Source organism: Fringilla coelebs, assembly GCF_963513975.1.
Source record: "Fringilla coelebs genome assembly, chromosome: 21".
Taxonomy (NCBI): Eukaryota; Metazoa; Chordata; class Aves; order Passeriformes; family Fringillidae; genus Fringilla; species Fringilla coelebs.
This window is the reverse complement of record NC_140047.1, coordinates 6,326,741-6,349,164: the sequence shown is the minus strand read 5'-3', so window position 1 is coordinate 6,349,164 and position 22,424 is coordinate 6,326,741. Positions and strand designations below refer to the sequence as shown.

The following is a 22,424-nucleotide window of genomic DNA, read 5'->3' as shown; positions in this document are numbered from 1 at the left end:
GTTTAAGATGCGGACACAATTCCCTGTGTGCATGGAGCAAAGACCTGACTGGGTATCACCAGCTGGGCTTGACTGCCTGATGGAGCACAGAGGACAGGGAAGGGAACCATCACCAGCAGCAGTCCCAGGTGTTGAGAACCTGTGATCTGGTCAGGATCAATTTGTACAACACTCTCAAGTCCGCTTTTTGGTTGTTTTTTTGAGGGGTGCCTTCACAAACCAAACTCCCTCTTGATTGACACAATGAGGAGAACAAGTCTAGGGGGAAAATCCAGCACGTAATTTCATTCCAGTGACACTCTTGGGCTGCAAAGGAGACGAGTGCAGAGTGTGGGATCCAGCTGGCCCCAGCCCTGCTCCTGGACCCCTCACATGGCCAACGCCGTCAGAGCTGAGAGCGGGGCCGGGCGCCAAAACGCTGCAGAAAAACACTTTGGCAAAATTCACCAACTTAATGGAAAAAGCAAAAGCAGCTTCCAAATGGCAGCTGTGTGAGTGATGGGGCTGTTAATTATCCCAGGGTTTTTAATGCAGGCTCTTTTTCCGTTACAGCTCTGCAGCAACAGAGCTGCACAAGCAGCCCGAGTAGCAAGAGTAAAGAGGATTTTTCTCCTTATATAGAGCTATCAAACCCACCTTGCCTTTATCTCAGCTTCTTCCCATGAGCAGTGATTTCCACTCTATCAAGGAACACCGCTGAAGGTGTTTATTTCTTTTATTCACAGGCTCTGTGAGTACCACAGTGAGGATCCTGGGCTGTTTGCCTGGAGAAGAGAATGCTCAAGAGAGAACTTAGAGCACCTTCCACTGCCTAAAGGGGCTCCAAGAGAGATGGAGAGTGACTTTGGACATGGGCATGGAGGGACAGGGCAAAGAGGAAGGCTTTCAACTGAAGATGGGCAGATTTAGCATCAATATTTGGAAGAAATTGTTTCCTGTGAGGGTGGTGAGACCCAGGTTGGCCAGAGCAGCTGGGGCTGCCCCTGGATCCCTGGCAGTGCCCAAGGACAGGGCTGGGAGCAGCCTGGGACAGTGGGAGGTGTCCCTGCCATGGCAGGGGGTGGAATGAGATGAATTTTGATGGTCCCTCCCAACCCAAAGCCCTGCTGCAGCCCCTGGGTGCAGAGGTGCCCCACAGCGCACACAATGCAAGCTCTCGTGAGCCTTTAAAGCTTTCCAATGCAGACACAACTCCCTTTATAGCAAACTGAAGTTACTGACTGACTACAGCTTAATTTTACTTCCCTCCTCCTGGCAAACTCCTGGGGATCAGTCCACGGACACTGCCCAGTGCCAGGAGTCCAAGGAAAAGCACAACTGAGAGGGACAGAGAAGCACAAACAGCCTCATTCCCTTCTGACCAGACAAGGGCTGGAATGAAGCCCTGCTCTGAATTAAGGACAGCAGGAACACAAAAACCTTCAGGGTAAACTTGGTGACAAATTATCCTTGAGGAAGTGACAATTTGACAAAGCTGAGGCGACCTGTAAAATAATTGTGATCAGCTAATTCCCCACTATTTCTGGAATTGGTTTGGAACAATTACAGATTTTTTTAAAATACAAGGTTTGCCCTGCCTTAAAATAAGAAGTCCAAATGATTTTGACATCTTGTTGGTTTAGATGGGTTGAAGCTGAAGGAAATATTTCAAGGGCTCATGGCAGCATTTAATTTTTTATTTTGTTTTCTCCCTCATTTACAGTGGGGAAATGGCTTTGAAATTGCAAACATTACTGCAAGGTGGAAAAACAATTCTCCCACCACTTTTCTCCACTCAGGTGTATACTCTTCCTGTTCAAAAGACCACAAAGCCAGCTGGAGGCTGAAAATTGCTTTTCAAGAAAAGCAAACCTGCATTTCTAGCTGTAGATCAGACTGTATCTTAAAAAGGAGAAAAATGCACGTGTGGCTTTGCACATGACTGGAGGTGATATTCTGCAAGCTTTGACAAACAGGAAGCAAATCACAACCTATAAACTGAGGCTCTAAACTGTACTGTGCATCAATTCCATCCCAGCTTTTTGGGGGAGAAATCTTTTTTTGCACCAGCAACCTCCTCTGTGGAGCTTCTGGGGCTTCTGGAAATGATGGTATTTCTCCACTCCCCCTCAATTTCTGGCAAGAGCAATGGAAACACACAACTATGTGGATGTCCCCATATTGACCCTGCTCAGTCCTTTGCTGCACCTCTCCTGCAGTATAAATGAGGTATTGACTTACACCTCCAGGCAATGATTTTGTACACAGGCACTGCTGCAAACCCCAGTGTGATAAGGGCAAAGCTTCTGAAACAACTGAAATACTGTTTGTTTTCAATCCTCATTCAGCAGCTACATTTTAAAGGAAAAGTATTGAGCAGGCAAAGAGATGTGGCCCCTTGAAATCCATTCTTAACAGAGTGATCTAGAAAATGTCAATATTAAGGAAGGAAAAATGAAATCCCTATCCCTGGAAATATTCAAGGCCAGGTTGGATAAGACTTAGACCAGCCTGAGCTATGGGAAGGTGTCCCTGCCATAGCAGGAGATCCATCAAGGTCTGATCTTTGCTCATCTGGCACCTACAGCTCCTCTTAGGACTTCTCCAGGAGGGCCATCCTGACCTGCAGTGCACTGAGGGTGGGGATGAAGCACCAGCATGGCCAGGGTGAGCTCAGCCCTGGTCCTCTCAGGTTGGCACCTGCAGACAGAGGGCTGAAGGGTCCCAAACTGCTGGTCCTTGTCCTCCTGAGTGGAACTGGAGCCTGTGCATTGGCTGCACAGAGCTGTCCCAGAGCTGAGCTGCTCCTGGTGCCAGCCTGCCTCCCCACAGGAGAGATGCCAGACTGATAAGACTCAAACACCCTCCATGCAGCTCCCAGCAGCTCTCCACAGTGGGGGATCCTTCCTGGGAGCCCATCACTTGCCTGCCCTTCGCTCCCATCCCTGTCTGTCTGTCTGTCTGTCTGGGGTATTGGCTTTGCTGCTGTGTGAAGTGACAACACTCAGTGCTGGCCCTGGCCTTTGTGTTCTCCAGTAACTGGAGCCCTTGACAAACAGAAGTGCTAAGCCTGATCTGTCATCTAACTCCTTTTTTGTCCTTCCAACAAACGCCTTTGCATTCCTTCATTTTGTGAATGGGGTTTGGCAGAGCCATATAGAATTCCCCATTGTTTCCATTTGCTTCAGTAAAAGCGTCCATCATTTCTACTTATGTCCCCAACAAATTGGCAAAGAAAGGGAAGGGGGGGGGAAAGCCCCACAAACCCTGTGTTTGTCCCTGGGCAGAGATTTCCAGCAATAACCTCACCACAAACCTGGGCAGCCTTCAGTCAGTAACAGAATCTCCATGAACTGAGATATAACCCCTCAACCCATTGCAGAAAGGGGATGAAACTGGAGCTTTATTTTAATAGAGCACACACTCACAGAGACACATGGAAATAGCAGGAGGGTGGTCCTGGACTGTGATGCTGTCTGTCCCTCACGAGACATCTCCAGATGCAATTGCCTCCTCTCTACCCCCAAGCACCCAGCACACACATCATTTGCCACCCTGTTGCTGAATTTGCCCAGCAGTGCCGTGATCTGTCCCCAGACCACCTGCCCAGCTTGTAAGCAATATTTTTTCCCCTCTTAAAAAGGATCCATGCCTCCCTCCAGCCCTTTTAGGCCTTCCCAGGGGCTGACCCACCCTGGTGGTGCTGGGTGGATGCTGTAGCACCATGTGTGCATGTGTGCAGCCTCCTCATCCAGCACACAGCTGGGCCAGGCAGCCCCAGGGCAGCACTGTGCCACCAGCCCAGGGCTGTGACAGCAGGCTGTCACCTCTCAGAGGTCTCCAGGAGCACTGAGCCTCCTCCATGGCCAGCGAGTGGCCCTGGGGCTGAACGGGCCAAAGTCACACAAGGCAGTGGAGCGGCACCTGGACATGTGCTCCGTGTGCAGCGGGATGCAAACCCTCCCCTGTGTTTTGGGGGGCGTGTGCTCACCAAAAATTACCAAGAGGGGCACTCTAAGCTTGAAGGGCCTGTAAAACTTGGTGTTCTGGTCTCACAAACTTTGGCAGCTCAAGTCTTCCAGCTCACTTTGCGAGAGCCGCTCCTCCCCGGGGGAGCCAGCCCTGCCACTGTCACCCGCAGGTGTCCTGTGGGGCCACCAGCTCCCCGGCCACCAGCCCTGCTCCAGAAGCAGCTGCAGGAGGGCTGGAACAAGAGGGACCCCCGGTGCCGCAGGGGGATGCACCAGATCAGTGCCATCACCAGCTGTCCCCAGCAGCACAGCCCAAGGTGAGCCCAGGGACATGCCAGCCGCGGGCCCAGGACACCGTCCCCAAGAGCAGTGACCTCAAGGGGACCCTGGAGCCGTGGGATGCACGGCGCTCTGCCAAGGGAATCAAATCCAGCACCGAAATTCCCTCCGGGAGAGGATGCGAAGGGCAGCAAGCGACCTCTGCTGAGGAGGGACCGGAGCAGCACAGGGCAGGGGACAGGCCAGCAGCACCCCGGACAAAAGGCGCTCCTTCCGAGGCACCGGGACACGGGACAGGCAGATTGCCCGGGGCGCTGCACGGCTCCCAGCCCAGGGCAGGGCTGTGCCAGCCGGGACACCCCGCGGCCGGCCGGGAGCCGCGCTGCCCGCCCCGGGCTCCGTCCCTCCGAGCCGCTGTGTCCCCGGCAGGGGCTGGCACCTGGGCAGCATCTCGCTGTCCCCATGGGTAGCGTGATGCCCGGTGCCCTGTCAGCGGCTGTGCCTGGTGCCAAGAGCCGCTGCAGAGCGGAGCCCGTCCCCTCGCTGTGACCGCTGCTCCTGCTCGTTCAAAGGAACCTTTCTCTGTCTGCTCCCCCTGGGGCTGCTCCCTTTCCGACGCCAGCCACCCTTGCACGGTCCCAGGCGGTTCTCCCAGACCGTGCCCAGCACTAAAAGGTGTAAATGCGAGGTACTGCTGTACCGGCGGCTCCAGACACGCCACAGCCACATCTACGCAAAAAAACAACAACAAAAAAAACTAACAAAAAAACCAACCAACTAAACAAAAACCCCCACACCGCAAGCACCCTAAAGCGCTGAGATTCAGCCTTGTGAGTATATAAACACACGGAAAACTTGTCAAGGAGAGCAGCTGCAGCCCCTGGGAAGGGGTCTGGGCTCTCCACGCACAGACTGTGCCTCCAAAGGGAGCTGCACGTTCATCCACCTCCGGCTCCGGGAATGGGGCGGCAGCAGGATGATGACCCCGGCGGTGGAGGGGGGCTGCCCCCAAACCCCCTGGCCCCGGTGCCCCTCTTTCCCCCATCTCCCAGCCCAGCCGGGCAGAGGGATCCTGTACACAACTTTTTCAAACTGCCAGGCAGAAGAATCCCAGCCTTTCCAAGGGAGTGTCGGTAAATCATCAGTACATCCGACAACGCAGCCAGCGGGATTAACCCTTTGCGGGATCCCAGGAAAATAACAACAACAACAACAAAACCGCCACCGACAACGCGTTTAACAATGAAAACAGTAAAATTTGGCCCCGGCTGTGGGAGAAGGGGGACGGGCAGGGTGTGCGCCGGGATCTTTCCATACACGGATGGAGAGGGAGCAGCGTTTTGTGTGTGCCGAGCACATGAAGAGCCGCCACCGCGCACCGTGCCTCAGCCCCCCGGGCTCTCCCAGCTCCCGCAGCACCACCCAGGTCCCCGTGTCCCCGAGGGACAGGCTGAGCAGCAGCAGCATCCCTGGGACCCCCCCTCCCCCGTGCAGGGCAGGGTGAGGCTGCGAGCGGCAGCGGATCCGCTCCCGCATCTGCCGGGGGGCTGCAGCGGCCTCCCGGAGCAGCCCCCGGGGCCGGGAGCCGCTGTCCCGGTGCCGGGGTTTGGGGGGGCTGGGGGGCTCCTCCCGCCCGTCCCCCGCTCAGCGCAGCCCCATTTCCCCGTCTCCCGCTCCGCAGCGTGGCCTCCCCGCTCGCAGCCCGCTCTCCTCTCCAGAGCGGGAGTTTTCACATCATCCCCTGGCAGAGGAATGTCTTCCCCCGGCCCGTTCTTCCCAAATCCCTGCGGCTCCCCGGCACCCCCAGCCCGCCCGGGATTCCCTTCCCCAGCGCCGGGATAGCGGAGTTTGTACTCACCCCCTGCCTGCCGCTGTAGCTCTGAGTCTGGAGACCGGCTCTGATTCCGGCTCCATCACGTTTAGTGCATTGTCTCTTTCGGGCAATTTTTGCGGCAATCCATCAGAAATCGGGGGATAAGGCGGTTTGTGGGTACATCCTTCCCAGGAGCTCGGCTCTCTGCCTCGCTAAGGGGTTCGGCTGTGTCACAGACACCCCTGGCCCGGACGGCTCACTCCTTCCTCCTTCTCTTCTGGGTCCTTTTGCTTACACAGATCTTTTAATCCCATTTAACTCCCTCTCGGCAGACTGCAATTACCTTGGAAAAAGGAGAGAGAACACAAAGTACACTCTAGGAAGCCGGGCTGGCCCATGGTCGCTGGATTTCTTGCCTTTTTTTTTCCTCTCCTTATAAATAGTGCAATTTCTGTGATCTCTGATTCCCAAAGTCCGTGATTTCAAGTGTTTTCTCTTAGCTGTTACATTTTTTGTTGTTGGTTGGTTGGTGGTAGTAATTATTATTTTTATTTGCAATGCAGATGTGCCTCCCACCCCCCAAGGATCTCTCCTCTGGACTTAGAGAGAAGAGGAAAAGGCAGATTTTGAGAAATGAAAATTATTTAAGGATGTCCTTACTGCCTCTCTCTGCTGCCCTCCTCTGTAATACCGAAGCATTTACGAGAAATTATACAAAATAAATAAATAATTGGGAAAAAAAATGAAAAAAAAAAAAAGAAGAAAGAAAGAAAGAAAGAAAAAAAGAAACTCTTTTGGCCAGAACTGCAGGGAAAGAACTGAAGACCCTGTCCAGGCTCCAGGGAGGGAAGCACAGGCCCTTCTTTGGGGAGGCTGCTGATGGAAATTGCAGCCCCCTGCACTCACCTGTCCAAGGCCAGGAGCCCCAAACTGGCCTGGACCCACCTGATAAAGTACCTGACACGGCTGTTCCCTTGGATCAGCGCTTGGGGCAGGCAGCTGGGAGCCTGTGGATGGGATTCAGGTGTGGAGGAGGAAAGTCCCCCACGCCCCTGTTCCCCTCCTTGAGCTGCTCTGCTCCCCCGGGGCATCTCCAGAGCCCCTCTCGTCCCAGCACGAGGGAGGGAATTTGCATCCCGGAGGGCAGGAACGGGCACTGAGTTTCCCTATGTGAGCTCCATCAGAACAAGCTGGATCCCAAATCCTCCTGGCTACCTCTGGCAGGAGAGGGGATTCCACGTGTGGATAAAACCTTCATCCCTGCTTCCCCTCCTCATCCCAAGTCCCACCCAGCCAGCCGCGGAGCCCCGGGGCCACCGGCAGGTCCCCGAGGCAGGTGAGGGCAGCGGTGCCACCTCCTGCCAGCACCCCTGGGTGCCCCTGCCCTGTCCCTCCCCTGCCAGCCCCTCTGCCTCGGGCACTTACTCTGCAGCGAGCTGAGAGGCTGAGCAGCATCTCCGTGCAACCCCATGGCCCTGGGCATTCATTATCCCAGCAGCTCACGGCAATTGCTACTTCTTTAATAATAATAGTAATAATAATAACAGCTAATTAAAAAAAAAATTTAAAAAAGGAGGAAAAAAAGAGAAAACTCAAACAAAGCCCCTTCCTCCCTCCTTCCCCTTCAAGGCGTCTCCTGCGCTGCCAGCCCGGGAGAGGCGGCCGGGGTGAGGGGCCCGGGGCCAGCCGGGGCTCTCCGGGATCCCCCCAAATTCAGCAGATAATCCTTCCCCGGGGCTGGCGCGTCCCCCTCGGGCCGTGGCTGCACTCGTGGCTCATGGATGCTGCAGGGATCCGGGAGAGAAGGGCGGTGGGGAGCGGGCGCTGGCAGGGACATGGATGTGAGAGAGGTGGAAGCTCGGAGGCTGCCCTTGTCCTTTTAAATAGCTGCAGCCCGGGGACTCCGGGCTGGCGGGGGTGCCCCAGGTATCCGGTTTCAGCAAACAGCAGCTAATGAGCAGAGATCCAGCCTCCGAGGGGCAGGATCAGCGCTGCCGGCGGGCAGGGGGGCACCCCGGGCACCCCAGCAGCAGGGGAGGGGAGCGCTGCGGGTCAGGGCTGAGAGGGCAGGGGACAGGGTAAGGGGCAAGGGACAGGGTAAGGGACAAGGGACAGGGTAAGGGGCAAGGGGACAGGGTAAGGGGCAAGGGACAGGGTAAGGGGCAAGGGACAGGGCTGCAGGACCCCCAGGGCAAGGGGACAGGGCTGCAGGACCCCCAGGGCAAGGGGACAGGGCTGCAGGGCAGGGGACAGGGTAAGGGGCAAGGGACAGGGCTGCAGGGCAGGGGACAGGGTCAGGGGCAAGGGGACAGGGTAAGGGGCAAGGGACAGGGTAAGGGGCAAGGGACAGGGCTGCAGGGGCTGCAGGACCCCCAGGGCAAGGGGACAGGGCTGCAGGGGCTGCAGGACCCCCAGGGCAAGGGGACAGGGCTGCAGGGTTAGGGACAGGGTAAGGGGCAAGGGACAGGGTAAGGGGCAAGGGGACAGGGCTGCAGGGCAAGGGACAGGGCTGCAGGGGCTGCAGGACACCCAGGGCAAGGGGACAGGGCTGCAGGGCACTCCTGCAAGGTGCTGAGCACCCAGCACAGACCCCAGACCCCAGCGTGGCTCTGCCATCAAGGCTGAGCCCCCCAGGGGCTCTCTCCACAAAGGTTTTCTGTCTTACTGCATCATCTATCCCCTGAGGTGGGGAAGGGCTGAAGCATCTCACAGCTGGGCATGGGCACTAAACTTATCCATTCCCCATGAAAAATACACAAAAAATAGAAAAAACACGGCCACAAACAGGACCCCACATCCACCCACCAAATATCTGAACTTGAGGCTAGAGGGGAGTGATGTTACATCATGTTCAGAGCAGAAAATTCAAGGAGCCACTGGCCTGACTCAGCAATGCAGGTTTTACTCAAAAACCTGACCTCAGAGCGTGGCCAAAAGTTGAGGTTTCCACCATAAATCAGATCTCCTATATGACGTGCCACCATGCATGCTGAGGGCTTCTCTCCCTTACTGCATATATTTGGGTTAGTTGTGCTTGCTTGCTGGAGCTGTGGTTTTCCATCTCCCAGTTTCTATAGGCAGAAGATTTTAGTCATACCTTTGCTCTGAAGCATCTACATTCTTGCTGTAGCAGATGAAGTTTTAAGTAGAGACAACAAAACAATTTGAAACAAGCAGTGTTGGGACTGGGGTGAACTAACAGCCTCAGAGTTCCTCTGTCCTCCTTCACCTTCTCAGAAGGGTGAAGCTAAGTTACACATCCTTGTCAGAAATTCCTACTCACAAAAAACGTGTGTCAAACCCCTCTGAAAGCCCAGATGACCCAAACAGTCCAGCTTTGAGGATTGTGACTTTAGGGACAACAGGCAGTGACACAGCTTGTCAGAAACACCATAAAATCTCTATTTTTCTTAGCTATTTTTTCCCCCAGCTGTTCTTTCCATGTTTCTCAGTCACACATTCCTCGCTGAGAAACATATTCTGGCCATGCTGAAGTGTTTAAGATAAAGCTTTAATCAATTAAAAAACCTCCAACTTCACATAATTGTTGGTTAATCCCTCTCCTGCTTATTTCTACCTTTTCTCTCTTCTGAATGCAGCAAATATTTAGTAAACTCCCTTTCTCTCAAACAAAACCAAACCCCGCCCTACTTGAAAGGAACAAGGCCTGGCTTTTCAAAGAGGGGGACAAAAAGGAAAGGAAAATGATGTGCTGCATCTTTTTGCAAAGATTTATGCAAAGTGGATGTGCATGGATAGTGGGAAAAGACTGATGATGCTTCAGGCCCACAACATCTCACCAAGGACCACCATAAAACTCACTGGCAGCCTCATCCTTAAATCCTCTGCCCACATTTGCTCTCATGAACATTTTCAAACCAAACACATGCCTGAGAGCTTTGCTAGCACGAAGACATAAATGTATCCCAGCAGTAGGAAAAAGGGAATTACTTTAAAACAAAAGGAAACCCAACATTGCCGAAGCCAAGACTTGTGCCAAGTGAATTCAGGTTCAAAAATTAGACCTCATTCTTCAAAAAGAGAAAAGCCACAACATATGATCTGAATAGAAATATATTTAGCAGATTTATTTTTCTTCCCTTCCAAATTTAAATAGAAGCCATTTTAAAACACTGAATAAACTGAAGTAAAACAGCACAGCAGTGAAATGGGAAAAAGGAAAAAAAAAAAAAAAAGAAGAAGAAAAAAAAGGAATTGGAATTGAATAGTTTAATTAGCCAAAAAATAAAAAATGCCACCACACAACATGGGGAACAGGGAACAGAACACTTACTTTTGATGAAACACACTGTCTCAAAAAAAGCAGCATGTCATTACAGCCTGAATAAATACAGCAGCTTAAATATTCACCCCAATTTAGCCACTTGCCAGAAGAACCAGTACCCACCTCTCCTCAGGAGCTGCAGCTTGGTTAAGCATCAAGGCTCTCATGAATACAATTTTGTCCCTTTGCTCCTCTCAGAAAAGCCAGTGTGGGGCCAGGGCGGGTGGTGTCACCCAGCCCCGTGTGACACACGGAGCTCCAGGGCAGAGGAATCCCAGCCTCACCTGGACCCACCAGCCCGCTCTGGCTTGGCCTGGAGCACAAACTGAATTACACTGCGCTCCTTTGCACCTTTGCCCAAGTCCAAAAAGTATCCTGGACCACTGGCTGCCCCCAGAACTCACAAGGAATTACAGGGATGTATTTGGATATATTTAGATAAATACTCCATTCAGGTTTCACAACCGTGGCATAACCAGGCAGAAGTGAAAACCACGGCACCGGAAAAACTTGTGGGAGGGATCAAACAAGCAGGCGAAGGAAAGGTGGGATAAAGAGCCTTTCACTCCCTGCTGGGCTGGGGATCCACACCCAGCCTGGAGCGGGAGCGTCTAAACTCGGATCCTGAGCCCCGGCAGAAGGCAGCCGGGCTGTGGGGAGCGGGGTGACGGTGCCAGCCAGGGTGGGAGAGCTCTGCAGGGAGAGCGGGGCTGCAGGCACACCTGGGAGCCCGACGGGGACAGGGCATTCACCAGGCACGGGAGTGGGGCTGATCCCAGCCCGCACACGGGCACGGCATCCCCGGGAAGGCACAGCATCCCCGGGAAGGCACAGCATCCCTGGGAAGGCACAGCATCCCGGGTAGGGGCACAGCAGGGCTGATCCCAGCCCGCACACAGGCACGGCATCCCTGGGAAGGCACAGCATCCTCGGGAAGGCACAGCATCCCCGGGAAGACACAGCATCCCGGGCACAGCACCCCGGCAGGGCACAGCATCCCCGGGAAGGCACAGCAGGGCTGATCCCAGCCCAGACACGGGCACGGCATCCCCGGGAAGGCACAGCATCCCCGGGAAGGCACAGCATCCCGGGCACAGCATCCCTGGGAAGGCACGGCATCCCTGGGAAGGCACAGCAGGGCTGATCCCAGCCCAGACACGGGCACAGCACCCCAGGAAGGCTCAGCAGGGCTGATCCCAGCCCAGACACGGGCACAGCACCCCTGGCAGGGGCTCAGCAGGGCCGGGCTGTGCCCGGGACCGAGCCCTGCTGACTCAGCACCCGCGCCCCGAGCATCAGCAGCCTCGGCAGGCAGAGCCCCGGGCTGGGGCTGATCCCCGCTGCGGGGCTGGCACGGAGCTGTTTCTGACAAAGAGGCCGTTTCTATCCCGTTTTTACCCCCCATACTTGGCTCTCTCAGGTGTGTAATTCCCTGTGTAGGATTTCCTAATCCCGACATGAGTTTTCTATTCAGATTACATGGCACTTTATTCTGATAACATGGCAGTTTTCACATCCATGAGCTCTACTCAAATGACTGGCACTAGTTCAAGACCCGGATTAAAGTCTTCCCCACCCTGTAGGGACCTGACCATGAGCAGAAACCTGCTGAAGAGCTTCATTTGCCTGCTGAGAAGTCTCACCATCCATGGCAGAGTCAAGATCTCAAGGAAGGCAGAAGGTGGCCCAGCTGGGATCTGGTCAATGGATGCTCCTAATTTGGTCTCTGGCCTCAGCCATCCCTGCAAGTCAGGAGGTTTCTGCAGAGGAGCAGAACATGCAGCACTCCTGGTTTCAGGGTTTGCTGTTTGACAGCTATTCATGATCCAAAAGCTGCTGTGGGTTGTGTTTCTTGTTCCCAGTGCACTGGGGAAGGTATTAATTATAGAGGAGATGTACAGAAAGCTCGAGAATCATGGATGTAACAGAATTGCTGCTCAGTGCTATTCCCCCCTCTCCTCAGCCTTCCTGACAAAGCCATTCCTGTCCTGTGCCACCGGCTGCCGGTGACACGTTTGAACTCCTGCAGCCTTTTGATGTAAAATGTTTTAAATTCTTTTTGGGAACACTAAAGGCTTTTGTGTCCTGGCCGGTGCTGTGGGGATGCCACGTGTGGCAGAGACTGATCTTTCTGTGCTTTCCAAGTGCACCATATCACACGGGGCTGCCCAGCCAGCCGAGAGGTGGGAATGGCTGTTAATCATTAAATGCAGCACTTTTCCACCGGAATGAAAGGGAACACAATGCAGCCAAACCCACCCTGCCCACGGAAAGGCTGCCTGCTGATTGCAGCTCTGTCCTACCCTCCCATGGAGGTATTTGGGGAGCTGCAGTCTCGCAGGATGGCTCTGAGGTGATTGTTCAGCCGATGGCAGCAGCAGCGTTGGGCTGACAGGTCAGCCCCGGCAGGGTAATGCATCACCAGGCTCTGACAGGAAGATATCACAGCTCCTAAACCCTGACTGCCTGTAAGGTGTCAGGCAAAGACTGCCTGGTTTTGTGAACATCCCTTTATTTCCCTGTTTGTCCACGTGCTCTCTCTCTGGTTTAGGACCTATTCAGTCACTGGTGCTGGTGGCAAACACAAGAGAATCAACACCAGCCAGTCTGGAGCTGTGTTCTCCAGTCCAAACACCAGCCCAGGCTGTTCTGCTGCCCGTGGCACAGTGTGGTGATCCTACATTTGAGCAGAAGAATACCAACACCTGTTTTCCCCTTTTACCATGGAGGGGAAAAAAAATAATTCAGCATGAAATGCCCTGTGGGCTGCTGCACAGGAGGAGCAGCTCTCCCTGCCTGGTTAAGTGCAGAAATGCATCAGCAAGCACAAAGCACTTTTCCCACCAGTGTGCAGAGGAGCTTGTTCATGTCACAGGCTCATGGAGATGTTGAGAGCTGTCCTGGATGAGTGCAGGTAACAGGAGCTCTCCAAGGAGACAGCCTCTCTGTTCTTCATGAAACAGAACCACCCTGAGAGTGCAGGGGAATCACACCAGCACATTAAAGTGCCTGCTGATCTCGATCATTCCCTGCACATTAAGGACAAAAGGACAACTGCCACTGTGGCTGCTGCTGCTATGACAGCAATTTACCATGGCAGGGAGCACACAGCAGTGTGTCATGTTTCAGCCTGAATTCTGCAGGTCACACAGCCCTTCTGATTTCAGGCAGCAGTGCCCAGTCCCAGTGTGCTCTGACAGAGTTGTGGATATCCCAGTGACACTGGGGCAGGGGTGGCTCAGTCTGTGCCACAGCCCTGCACCCACAACACACAACTGGTGCAGGAGAGATGAACCTGACCAGCTCTGAACACTCTGGACAAGAACTTGGCAGCAAAGGTGGGGAGGTACAGGCTGTGGAGTCACTCCAGGTCCTTCTGGAGCAGGGATGCTGTTTGCTCTGAGGATGAGGAACAAGCCTGAGGGTGAGAACACAGTGCTGGTGGCAGCTGGAGCTCATGTGCACACCCAGGCAGCCTCCAGGCAGAGTTCAAAGGGAGATGGAAATCAGTACAAGATCTTGGCCTCGTGTGCTGCAGCACAAGTGCCTGGGACAAAGGTTTTGTGCAAGACAGAAACTAAGCCTGAGTCAGATTCTGAGTAGTTTCAGTGGGAAAGGGAGAGGGAAAAGAGCTTAGAAAACATCAAAGCAAATGTTGGTCATAACAAAAGGTTAGGGTAATACTATTTAAATCCAAAAGGTAGTTTTTCTACTGTCTAAGCAAGATATATTCTTTGTTTCCCACTGCTGTGGGAAGATAACCCTGTGTCCTGTGGGAGCAGTTCACTGTGCAAAGGCAAATCATACCTGCAGGAAGAAGTTGAAATGGAAATGATGAGTCCAGGCAAAGTGAAGGAAGGGTGAGACCAGACAGATTTGAGATGAGAATTTCTTGGGCTCCACCCTGCACTGGGCTCACTAATGACAACAGAGGAGCTCCAGAGTGACAAGGATGAGGCAGCCCTTGCACAAGCACATACATCTATATTAAGCTAAAGTCTGTACTCTGCTACATCCTGAGGTACCAACACCAAAAAGCAACTGCAGTTTGGTTTGTGCAATCAAGTTTTCAGAGATGACCCAGCCAAATCAAGGAATTGCTGAACCCAATCTGAGCCACAGCACTCTGCACCACCACCTCCCTTTGCAGTGCTGCTGAGCTATTTCTGTGAGCAGCTGCTCACCACTGCTGTGAGGAGAGGTGCTGAGGCTGCAGAGAGGGGTCTGTCTGTCTGTCTGTCTGTCTGTCCCTTCCTTGCAGGCTGTTTGCTGCTGGGTGCTGGGGCTGGGCCAGGCAGCTTGCTGAGGCTCACACACTAACCCAGATCCCAGCAGGGCTCAGGTTTGGCTCTCACTGCTCCAGGGACCTGCAGGGTGACCTGGAGCAACTCAAACCACTGCCTTTGTGCCGTTATTTTCCTGTCTCTAAAGTGAATCTTGTGCTACAGATCATCTCATGTGTGAAGAGGTTCCAGACCTTCAGACAGCTCTGCTGTTCTTGCTGCTCTGCAGCCCCTCATGCAGGAGCAAGGGTAAATCCATTTCCCAAGCAGTTCTGCATTCAGCACAACCTGCCACCCTCCAGATGCACAGCTCGTTAGAGAATGCTTGGGTTCATCTGGCTGTAAAGGCCTGTGTAAAAAAAAATAATAATAAAGTAAAGCTCTGCTGATTAAACATGCAATTCAAATCCATCTCCTGGAGCAGAGCAGACAGTTCCTGGTGCTTTATCTGCACTGACTGAAATGCAATCTGTGCCACTTAGAGCAGAACAATGCTGGATTTCTTCATACTTCACTCAAATCGTTAACACATCAAGCAGAAGCACAGCCCATTCCCACAGAGAAGGTCTCTCCTGACACACTCAGTGTGTTAACCCAGAGTATACAAATCTGCTTCAAAGCTCACAGGGTTTTTTTTCCTTCCTGCAAACACACTTCTCCACATCTGCACACTCTCACTCTCTCTACTTCAACAGCAATAGTATTTGGGAAAGCTCTCCAAACAGGACCCACTGCAGAAAGGCAGTATTTACTGATGTTTGGCTAAGAACTAATAAGAGACCTGGTTGTCTCTGTCCCTAAAAAAAAAAAAAAAATATTAAAAAAATCAAGTCAATAAGTCAATATTTATACACCCACTGGTGAAATAAATCCTGCCCTCCCCAAGAAGAGGGAAATAAAATGAAGTGATTGAATCAGGGTTTCATGGAAGGGGAGTTTGTTTGCTTATTTGTTTTCAGAGTTTGGGATTAAAAAAAAAAATTGTGATTTGAATGCAATTGTACTGTACAGAGCCTATCAGAGCAGCTTCACAGTGGGACCTGTCACTGAGGAACAAAAAAAACAAAAGGGGGTGCAGAGAGGTGATCCTTAAAGGTGCAACCCAGACCATTCTATGACTGTGATATTTCAGAAATGGAGCCAAGTCCTCATTTGCAGCATCCAGTGGCATCACTGTAGAAGAGCCTTTGGATAGAGCAGACCAGGATGTTTTTATTCCCATTCTCCCAGAATCTATGGGATTGAAGGGCCTTGTCACCAACCAGAGTTAACTCAGGGTCAAGCTCTGCACTCCAAAAACCAAGGGAAAAATGCTGTTTACTCTCCAGTTTCTTAAAAAACAGTCAAATCCCTCTTCACATGGAACTCCTCATTTATGTGCCATCAGCAAACCTTTCCACTGGCAGACTCAGCACAGGTAAACACAGTTTGTGTTTTATCATTGTGATCTCCCTTCAGAGCCAGCCTGGACACCTGCCCTGCTGCTGTCACACTGCTTTCCTCTGACTTTCCTTCATTTTGAGCTAAGATGAAGCTATTGCTTCAAAAGGGCAACTTTCAATCTCATTCTACTGCTCAGTGCATCTTGAGATGCTCCTTGAACAGCTCTGACTCTTTTCCCATCAAACCCCACATTTAGCACACAAACTCGCTGCAAAACTTGCATTAATCAGCAGAAGGGGATAAATGAGACTATTTATATTTCCCATCTCCAAAAGCCTTGAATAAGCAACAATGTTCTGTTGATTTTCTTGCCAAAGGCTGTGCCCCAGGCAGGGAGCAGGTTCAGTATTTGCACCTGACCCCTGGTTATTAAAAGGCCAACAGCCATTGACTGATGTGGGTAAGGAGGCTCTCCCCTCTGCCTTCCTCAGGACAACATCCCAAACAGCCATCACAACAAACCCCTCACTCTGATGTCCCTAAAGTGCCTTTCATCACATCCTAAAAGCACTTTTCACATTGCTGTTGATGACCCTTGATTCATCACCACCCCCAAACAGCTTTCCCCAGTTCCCAGCCATGCACAGCGAGCTGCAGGTACAGAAAGGGTTAATTCTGAACGAGGGCGTTCTCTGGGAGCTGCATTCACCACCAAAACTCCAGAAAGGGAAACCAGACCGTTTGTGATGGTCCCATTCCCATCCCAGTGAGAAGCAAAGCAGGAATCCCTGCCCTCGACCGCTGCTCTGGGAGCTGCTGCAAAACTCTCCTGTCCTGTGCACACACCCAGCAAAGGGACCTTGTGCAGAAAATAAAGTTTCTCTGTATCCTTCACCCTTCATCCTCAGCTGGCTTTTGCTTTTTTTTCCCTGACATGCAATTATTAAACAACAGGAACAAACTAGCTTCTGGGTTAACCTTCCCCCAAAGTGGTTGAAAGACAGCAAGAAATGCCAAGATTTCTATTTCCCTCCTTCTTTAAAGGGGAAATAACATTAAATTTAAATATTTGTAAATACCACTGATTAGCATTTTATTTTACAGCTTTGATTTTAAAAATTATTTCTATTTTCCACCCCAACAAAGACCCCCTTTCCCCTCAGCGATGCTAGGAGGGGACTCTGCTGAAAATTATAGATTCCAGAGTTTGCAAGAGAACCACAAAGGCTTAATTACAGTTATTGACATTCCAAACACCCACTGAAGGCCTAATCTTCCCTTGGCCAGAAATAACCACACAGAGTGAAGGTAGAAAAGCAACATCAAAGCACCTGAACAGCCCTGGGGCACAGAGAGAGGTCCTGGTCCCCTCCTGCAGGGGACATTGGTGGGGCTGGTTTCCTTGGGGGGATTTATCCCCCATAAAGCAGGGCTGCACAAGGTGCCCCTTTCTCCAAGGAAGGACCTGGAGGAGCTCCTGTCTCTGCTGAGGGATCCAATCCCCGTGTTCTGCATTTTTAATGCATTTGTGCTGCTCCCAGAGCACGTGGGTGCAGCCCATCCTCCTGGGGAGCTGTGGCAAAGGTGCTGGGTGGAGGGAAGGCTGTTCAGAGAGAGGTGTGGAATGAGAAACTCCTTGGAATTAGCAAATGCCTCGAGTGCTGTCCCCCATCCCTTCTGTCCCAGGCTGTGCTGGCAGCTCCCCAAGGAAGGGTGCAGCAGACTCCACACCCCAGCAGCTGCAGCCACATCAAAGGCTGAGCCCCAGAGAGATGCTGAAAGGGTCAGAAAAGGTGGAGCACGTCTGGGTGATCCCAGGGAGCCTCCTGGGCACCATCCCCTCCCAGGGCTCCTGGGTGTGCCCCCCTGGCTGAGGCTGAGCCCACGGAGAGCAGGGCCCAGGTGATTTGGGGCTGTCCCAGGGCACTGCTCACACAGAGCCCCTCAAACCCACAGCACGACCTTGTGACAGCCTGGCCAAGGCAGCAGGAGCCCGGGGGAGGCAGCAGCAAGGACCTGGGGCATTGTCACAGGCAGAGAGTGAGGCAGAGCTTGGGAGACAAAGCAGAGCCCCTGCAAGAACCCAGGAAATTCCTCTGGCTGCCCTGGAGGACTCCAGACCCTGCCCAGGGGCTCAGAGACCTTGGCACAGAGCCCAAGACCCCTGTGCCTTTGATTTAGCCCTTGGAAAAAACAATTACCAACCTTTATATGAAGAATTACAAGCCACAAAAGTTAAAGTAGAATGATAGTGAATTCATCACCGGGTGAAAAATAGATTTTTGGGGTTTTTAGAATGGGGGCTCAGGGGGCAAGATGGAGGGATCTGGGTGTGTCCAGCCTTTCTCCTTCTTGGCCTCCATCTTCTGGGTGATGGTGGCACTTTTGGATTGGTTTAGAGTAGGAGCTCACTGTCTAACACAGGTGATGGGTATTGGGAAGTTATGGTAAATAATGTACACGTAGCTTTTAGTATAAGAAGATAACAATGCCCTGGGGCAGGCAGAGTGTGTCTGTCTGTCCTGCTGAATGGACCTCAGCTGGACAGGCGGAAGAATGTTATAGCTAAGATAAAATAAACAACCTTGAGACCGAGAACTGAAGAGCTCTGACTCCTTCTTTGACTGCTGGGCTGGGAAAAGAGACTTTGTGACCCACCTGGGGGTCCCTGTGAGCAGAGAGCCCCCAGCCCAGCCCAGCCCCTCTCCTCTGCCCAGCAGGGCAGTCCCTCTGCTGGCCCCCAAAGCACAGGGCTGTTTGCCCTGTTTGCTCAGGGTGGGGAAGGTGTTTCCCCTGGCTGCCTTTGCCCCAGGGCCCTGCTCTCCATCCCCTCTGCTGCTCCCAGCCAAGGGCTCCACCACAATCCCCGTTCAGAGCAGAGCAAGGGGGTCCCTGCAGAGCCCTCAGGGAAGCTTTAGGAGCTGTAGGAACAAAGTGCTGACTGCAGGGAGCTGTTCCACACTCAGACCCTGCCCCTCTCCACGGGGCTGCAGGGATCAGAAAGTGCCAGGGAAGATGGAGAGACCCAGGCTGGGTACACTCTATGGGCTGTGTGGGGCATGGCTATGAGGAAAGCCAGCTCAGGAAAGCCTAAATTCCCTCCACTTGTGTTTTTTCCACCAAGAGATGCTGCCTTTGCCCTGGCACTGTGCAGCAGGGCTGTACCTGCAGCTCAGGGCACTGCCCTCAGCCAGCAGCCGGTGGGATTCCATCCCTGCTCCTGTCACCAGCTGGGATGGGAGCAGCTCCCCAGCCCCCCACAGGGTAGACAAAAAGCTTTTGTGACAAGGGGAAGGTCGGAGTTAACCCTTTTCTGAACGGCAGGGCATGTGCACCCAGGAGATCTGTGAGATCTGTCACTCAGCAGCACGGCCCTGTGCCCATCCTGTGCCCATCCTGTGCCCATCCCCTGCCCTCCCTGCCCCTCTGAGGCACAGGAGGCACCTGCAGCCCCAGGGACAACCTGGAGGCTGATGGAAAACTTCTGAGGAAAGGAGACTGGGAAGCAGAGACCTTCCCAGGAGAAGTGTGGTACCAACACAGATCCCATGGTTACAGCAAATGCGTTATTTGATCACGAGAGTGATCAAATAAATCTCCCTGAGTCTAGAAGAGAGAAAGTAAATGGGGTAAAAGCTAAAATTGAGCAGGCTGGTTATTGAAAACAGCAGTATTATACTTATTTGTTTCTCCTCTCCTGTGCACCAGCTTTTGTCCATTGAATAGCTACAGAATTCACTGGCATTATTCCTAATTTTACAATGATTTGGAAGAAGAGGAGACAAAGGCAAGCAAACAAAGCTAATTGCCTTCAGTGTTTTGTTTATCTGGGTTTTGTTCAGCCAAACAAAGAGGACGTTCAGGTCCAAGCTGACTGTGGAGCCACAGATCTCTTTTGCTTGGCTGGTCTGTTTCAAAACACAGTTTGCAATTTTGGCATCCAGCATCTTCAGCAACCACCACTTGACACTACTTTCTTATCTCCAGCTGGTCACTATAGAAACTCTGGTCACTCCAGCCACCATTACTACAGATTAATCAACCTTGCAAAGCCCCTCCAAAAAAGCAGGAAGTCCTCCACGAGCCAATCCCTTGGTCATAAAAAGAACAAAGCCAGCAGGAGATTAATCACTGGATGCTATTTCCAATGCAAGAATCCTAGCAGGACAAGTCCCAATTTTAATAACAAAGCTATGCATTGTCACCCATCCATACCAGCAAGGCTTTTGTTCTTGGAGCCAGGGAAGAACATGCTGAGCACAAATGTAAATAATATGGCAAGGAGAGCATGCTGCTGGCAACACCCCCCAGAGCAGGGGCTGCAGGAACCACAACCAACCAGTTCTGCCAGCTCTGCTCGCCTTCCCTGCCTCTCAGATTTCCCAGCTCAGGCTGAGGGAGGCACAGCAGGATTTCCAGGCATCAGGCAGAGGAGAAAAGCAAGGAAGAGGAGTGTGGGAAGGCACATCCAGCCTGCTGTGGTTGCTGCAGCTGTCTGAACACAGATGTGCCCAGAACTGAGGTCTCCTGTACCTGTGAGGCTCCAAGAGAGGCTCCAGCCAAAGATCCCCAGGTGTTAAATTATCCTGCTGAGAAACAGTCCTGGTGTCCCCACGGGTCTCTAAAGGCTGCAGGTGGGACCTGAGAGCCTCCAAGGAGCTGCACAAAAGAAAAAGGAGATTCCTACCAGTGTCACCTGTCCCAAAGTGCCAAAGCCAGCAGGATGCAGGGTTTGGGAACAGCCTCTGGTGATGCAGAGCATCGATAGCTTGGTTTAGTCCTTACATTTTGTCAACCAGGGAGCAGGATCTGTTCTCTATTAGCAATTCTTAGCTGTGTGCAAGGATAGAGGTTTCCTAGAACTTGGGAAGGTGTGTAACATCTTCTCATTCAGAGGAAAAAAGGTGTTGGCAATAATTTCTATTTCTAGAAAGAAAAATGAAAAAAGTCAAGTTTGAGAACCTTGCTGTGCTCACTGCCTTGAACACCTTCTTCAAAATGATTTAATGCTTCAGGTTACATTGGGATCCTGGGAATAATTTGTAAAAGTTAGGCTCCTAGAGGCTTTTATGCTTCTAGAGTACCACAGGCTGCCCTGTGACATGAAATGAAGGGTGAATTTGGATGAACCTTTTGCAGTGTCCAGGGCAGACAAGGAAAAGGAGCCTGACCTGCTCAGGGCTTGTTGCTCAGTAACCAGAGCTGTTACAGGGCTGACTCTACAGGAGTTTGCCATTAATCCTTCCAGCTCAACTATAAAAAGATGCTTTTTAAAAAAATTAACTAATTGTTATGATTATTTTTGTGTTTGCACAGGCTATTTTCAGAGTGGGCTCACAAGGAGCACAGGAAGGTGAGAAACAAGGAGCAGCCAATGCAAACAGCTTGGGAGGGACCCTCTGGAAATCAGGCAGGGTTCAAAGCTTTCTCTTTCAAGTGGCCTTCACTCTCCTCACTTCAGGGAGGGAGCACAGAGGAACTGGGTCACCAAATCCAGGGAAAAGTCAAACAAGCAAAGCTCAGCTGAAACCCCCAAGGCTGGCACGTCAGGATCCCATTTCCAAGGGGGGAGTTCCTGCTAAGCTTGACTGAAACGTGAGCAAGATGGGCTTTAAATAAACCAAAGGGGGTGGAACACATTAAACCCTGCCCAACTTGATTTTAAATATTGAGGAAAATGAGAAAGAAAAATTAGGTGCAAGGCATTGGATAACCAGACCCCCATTTGGCTTTGGGATGGAAGCCAGGAGGGGACAGGGGAGCAGCAGCCCACTCTGAAGTCATGTTGAACTCAGACCTGCATTTGGCAAAGGGATTTGGGGACCTTGGTTAGTTGTAAGGCTCTTAAACCCCAGCTTTCAGTAACAGAGTGGAAATTAAACTCTTAATCTCAGTTTGTAAACACAGACAGAGGGGGACACACAAATGTCAAAGACTTAAAAAAATGATGGGGTCAAGGTGCTTCCACTTTTGTAACTCTACTTGTGATCCCAGAGAAAAACCCCCTGTTTCCAAAAGCACTCCTCATCTGCATCCAGAAATTATCCTATTCACACAAAAAAATAATAATTAGATACACTAAGATGTTGCCCATCTTCTCTATTTATCCCTCACTTACAACATTGATGAAATGATGCTCAATCAATCTTACAATTCGAGATCCCTCCTTTTTCTCTTCCATGAACCAGGCACGAAAGCACAGTGCTTCAGCACAAGCTGAGGTCACTGTCACTTCTAAGATTGTTGCCAAGGTGATGCTCTCTTCCCTCCTTACAAATCACCCCCAGCACAACTGGATGCTCTCCTGGTTTGACTGGAGTCAGGGGGAGGGGGCACGACAACAGCAGCTCTCTTGAAAATGCCCTGGCTGGGTTTGGAAGATCCCTGCTCCTGCCTTTCCTCCCTCCTTTTAGCCAGGGGACAAACCCAGG

The 22,424-nt window shown here is 52.1% G+C and overlaps 1 protein-coding gene across 1 annotated transcript in view; it reads right to left on the bottom strand.

The window, feature by feature from the left end:
• The window catches only part of COL27A1 (collagen type XXVII alpha 1 chain), a gene marked incomplete at its 5' end in the record, with an annotated part of 141,950 nt that extends 135,807 nt beyond the window's left edge, over window positions 1–6,143 (bottom strand). The window contains one exon of the mRNA XM_084219907.1: window positions 6,088–6,143. Within this exon, the coding sequence (XP_084076033.1) occupies window positions 6,088–6,143 (56 nt within the window). The remainder of the gene's footprint in view (window positions 1–6,087) is intronic.
• Window positions 6,144–22,424: the final 16,281 nt, after the last annotated feature.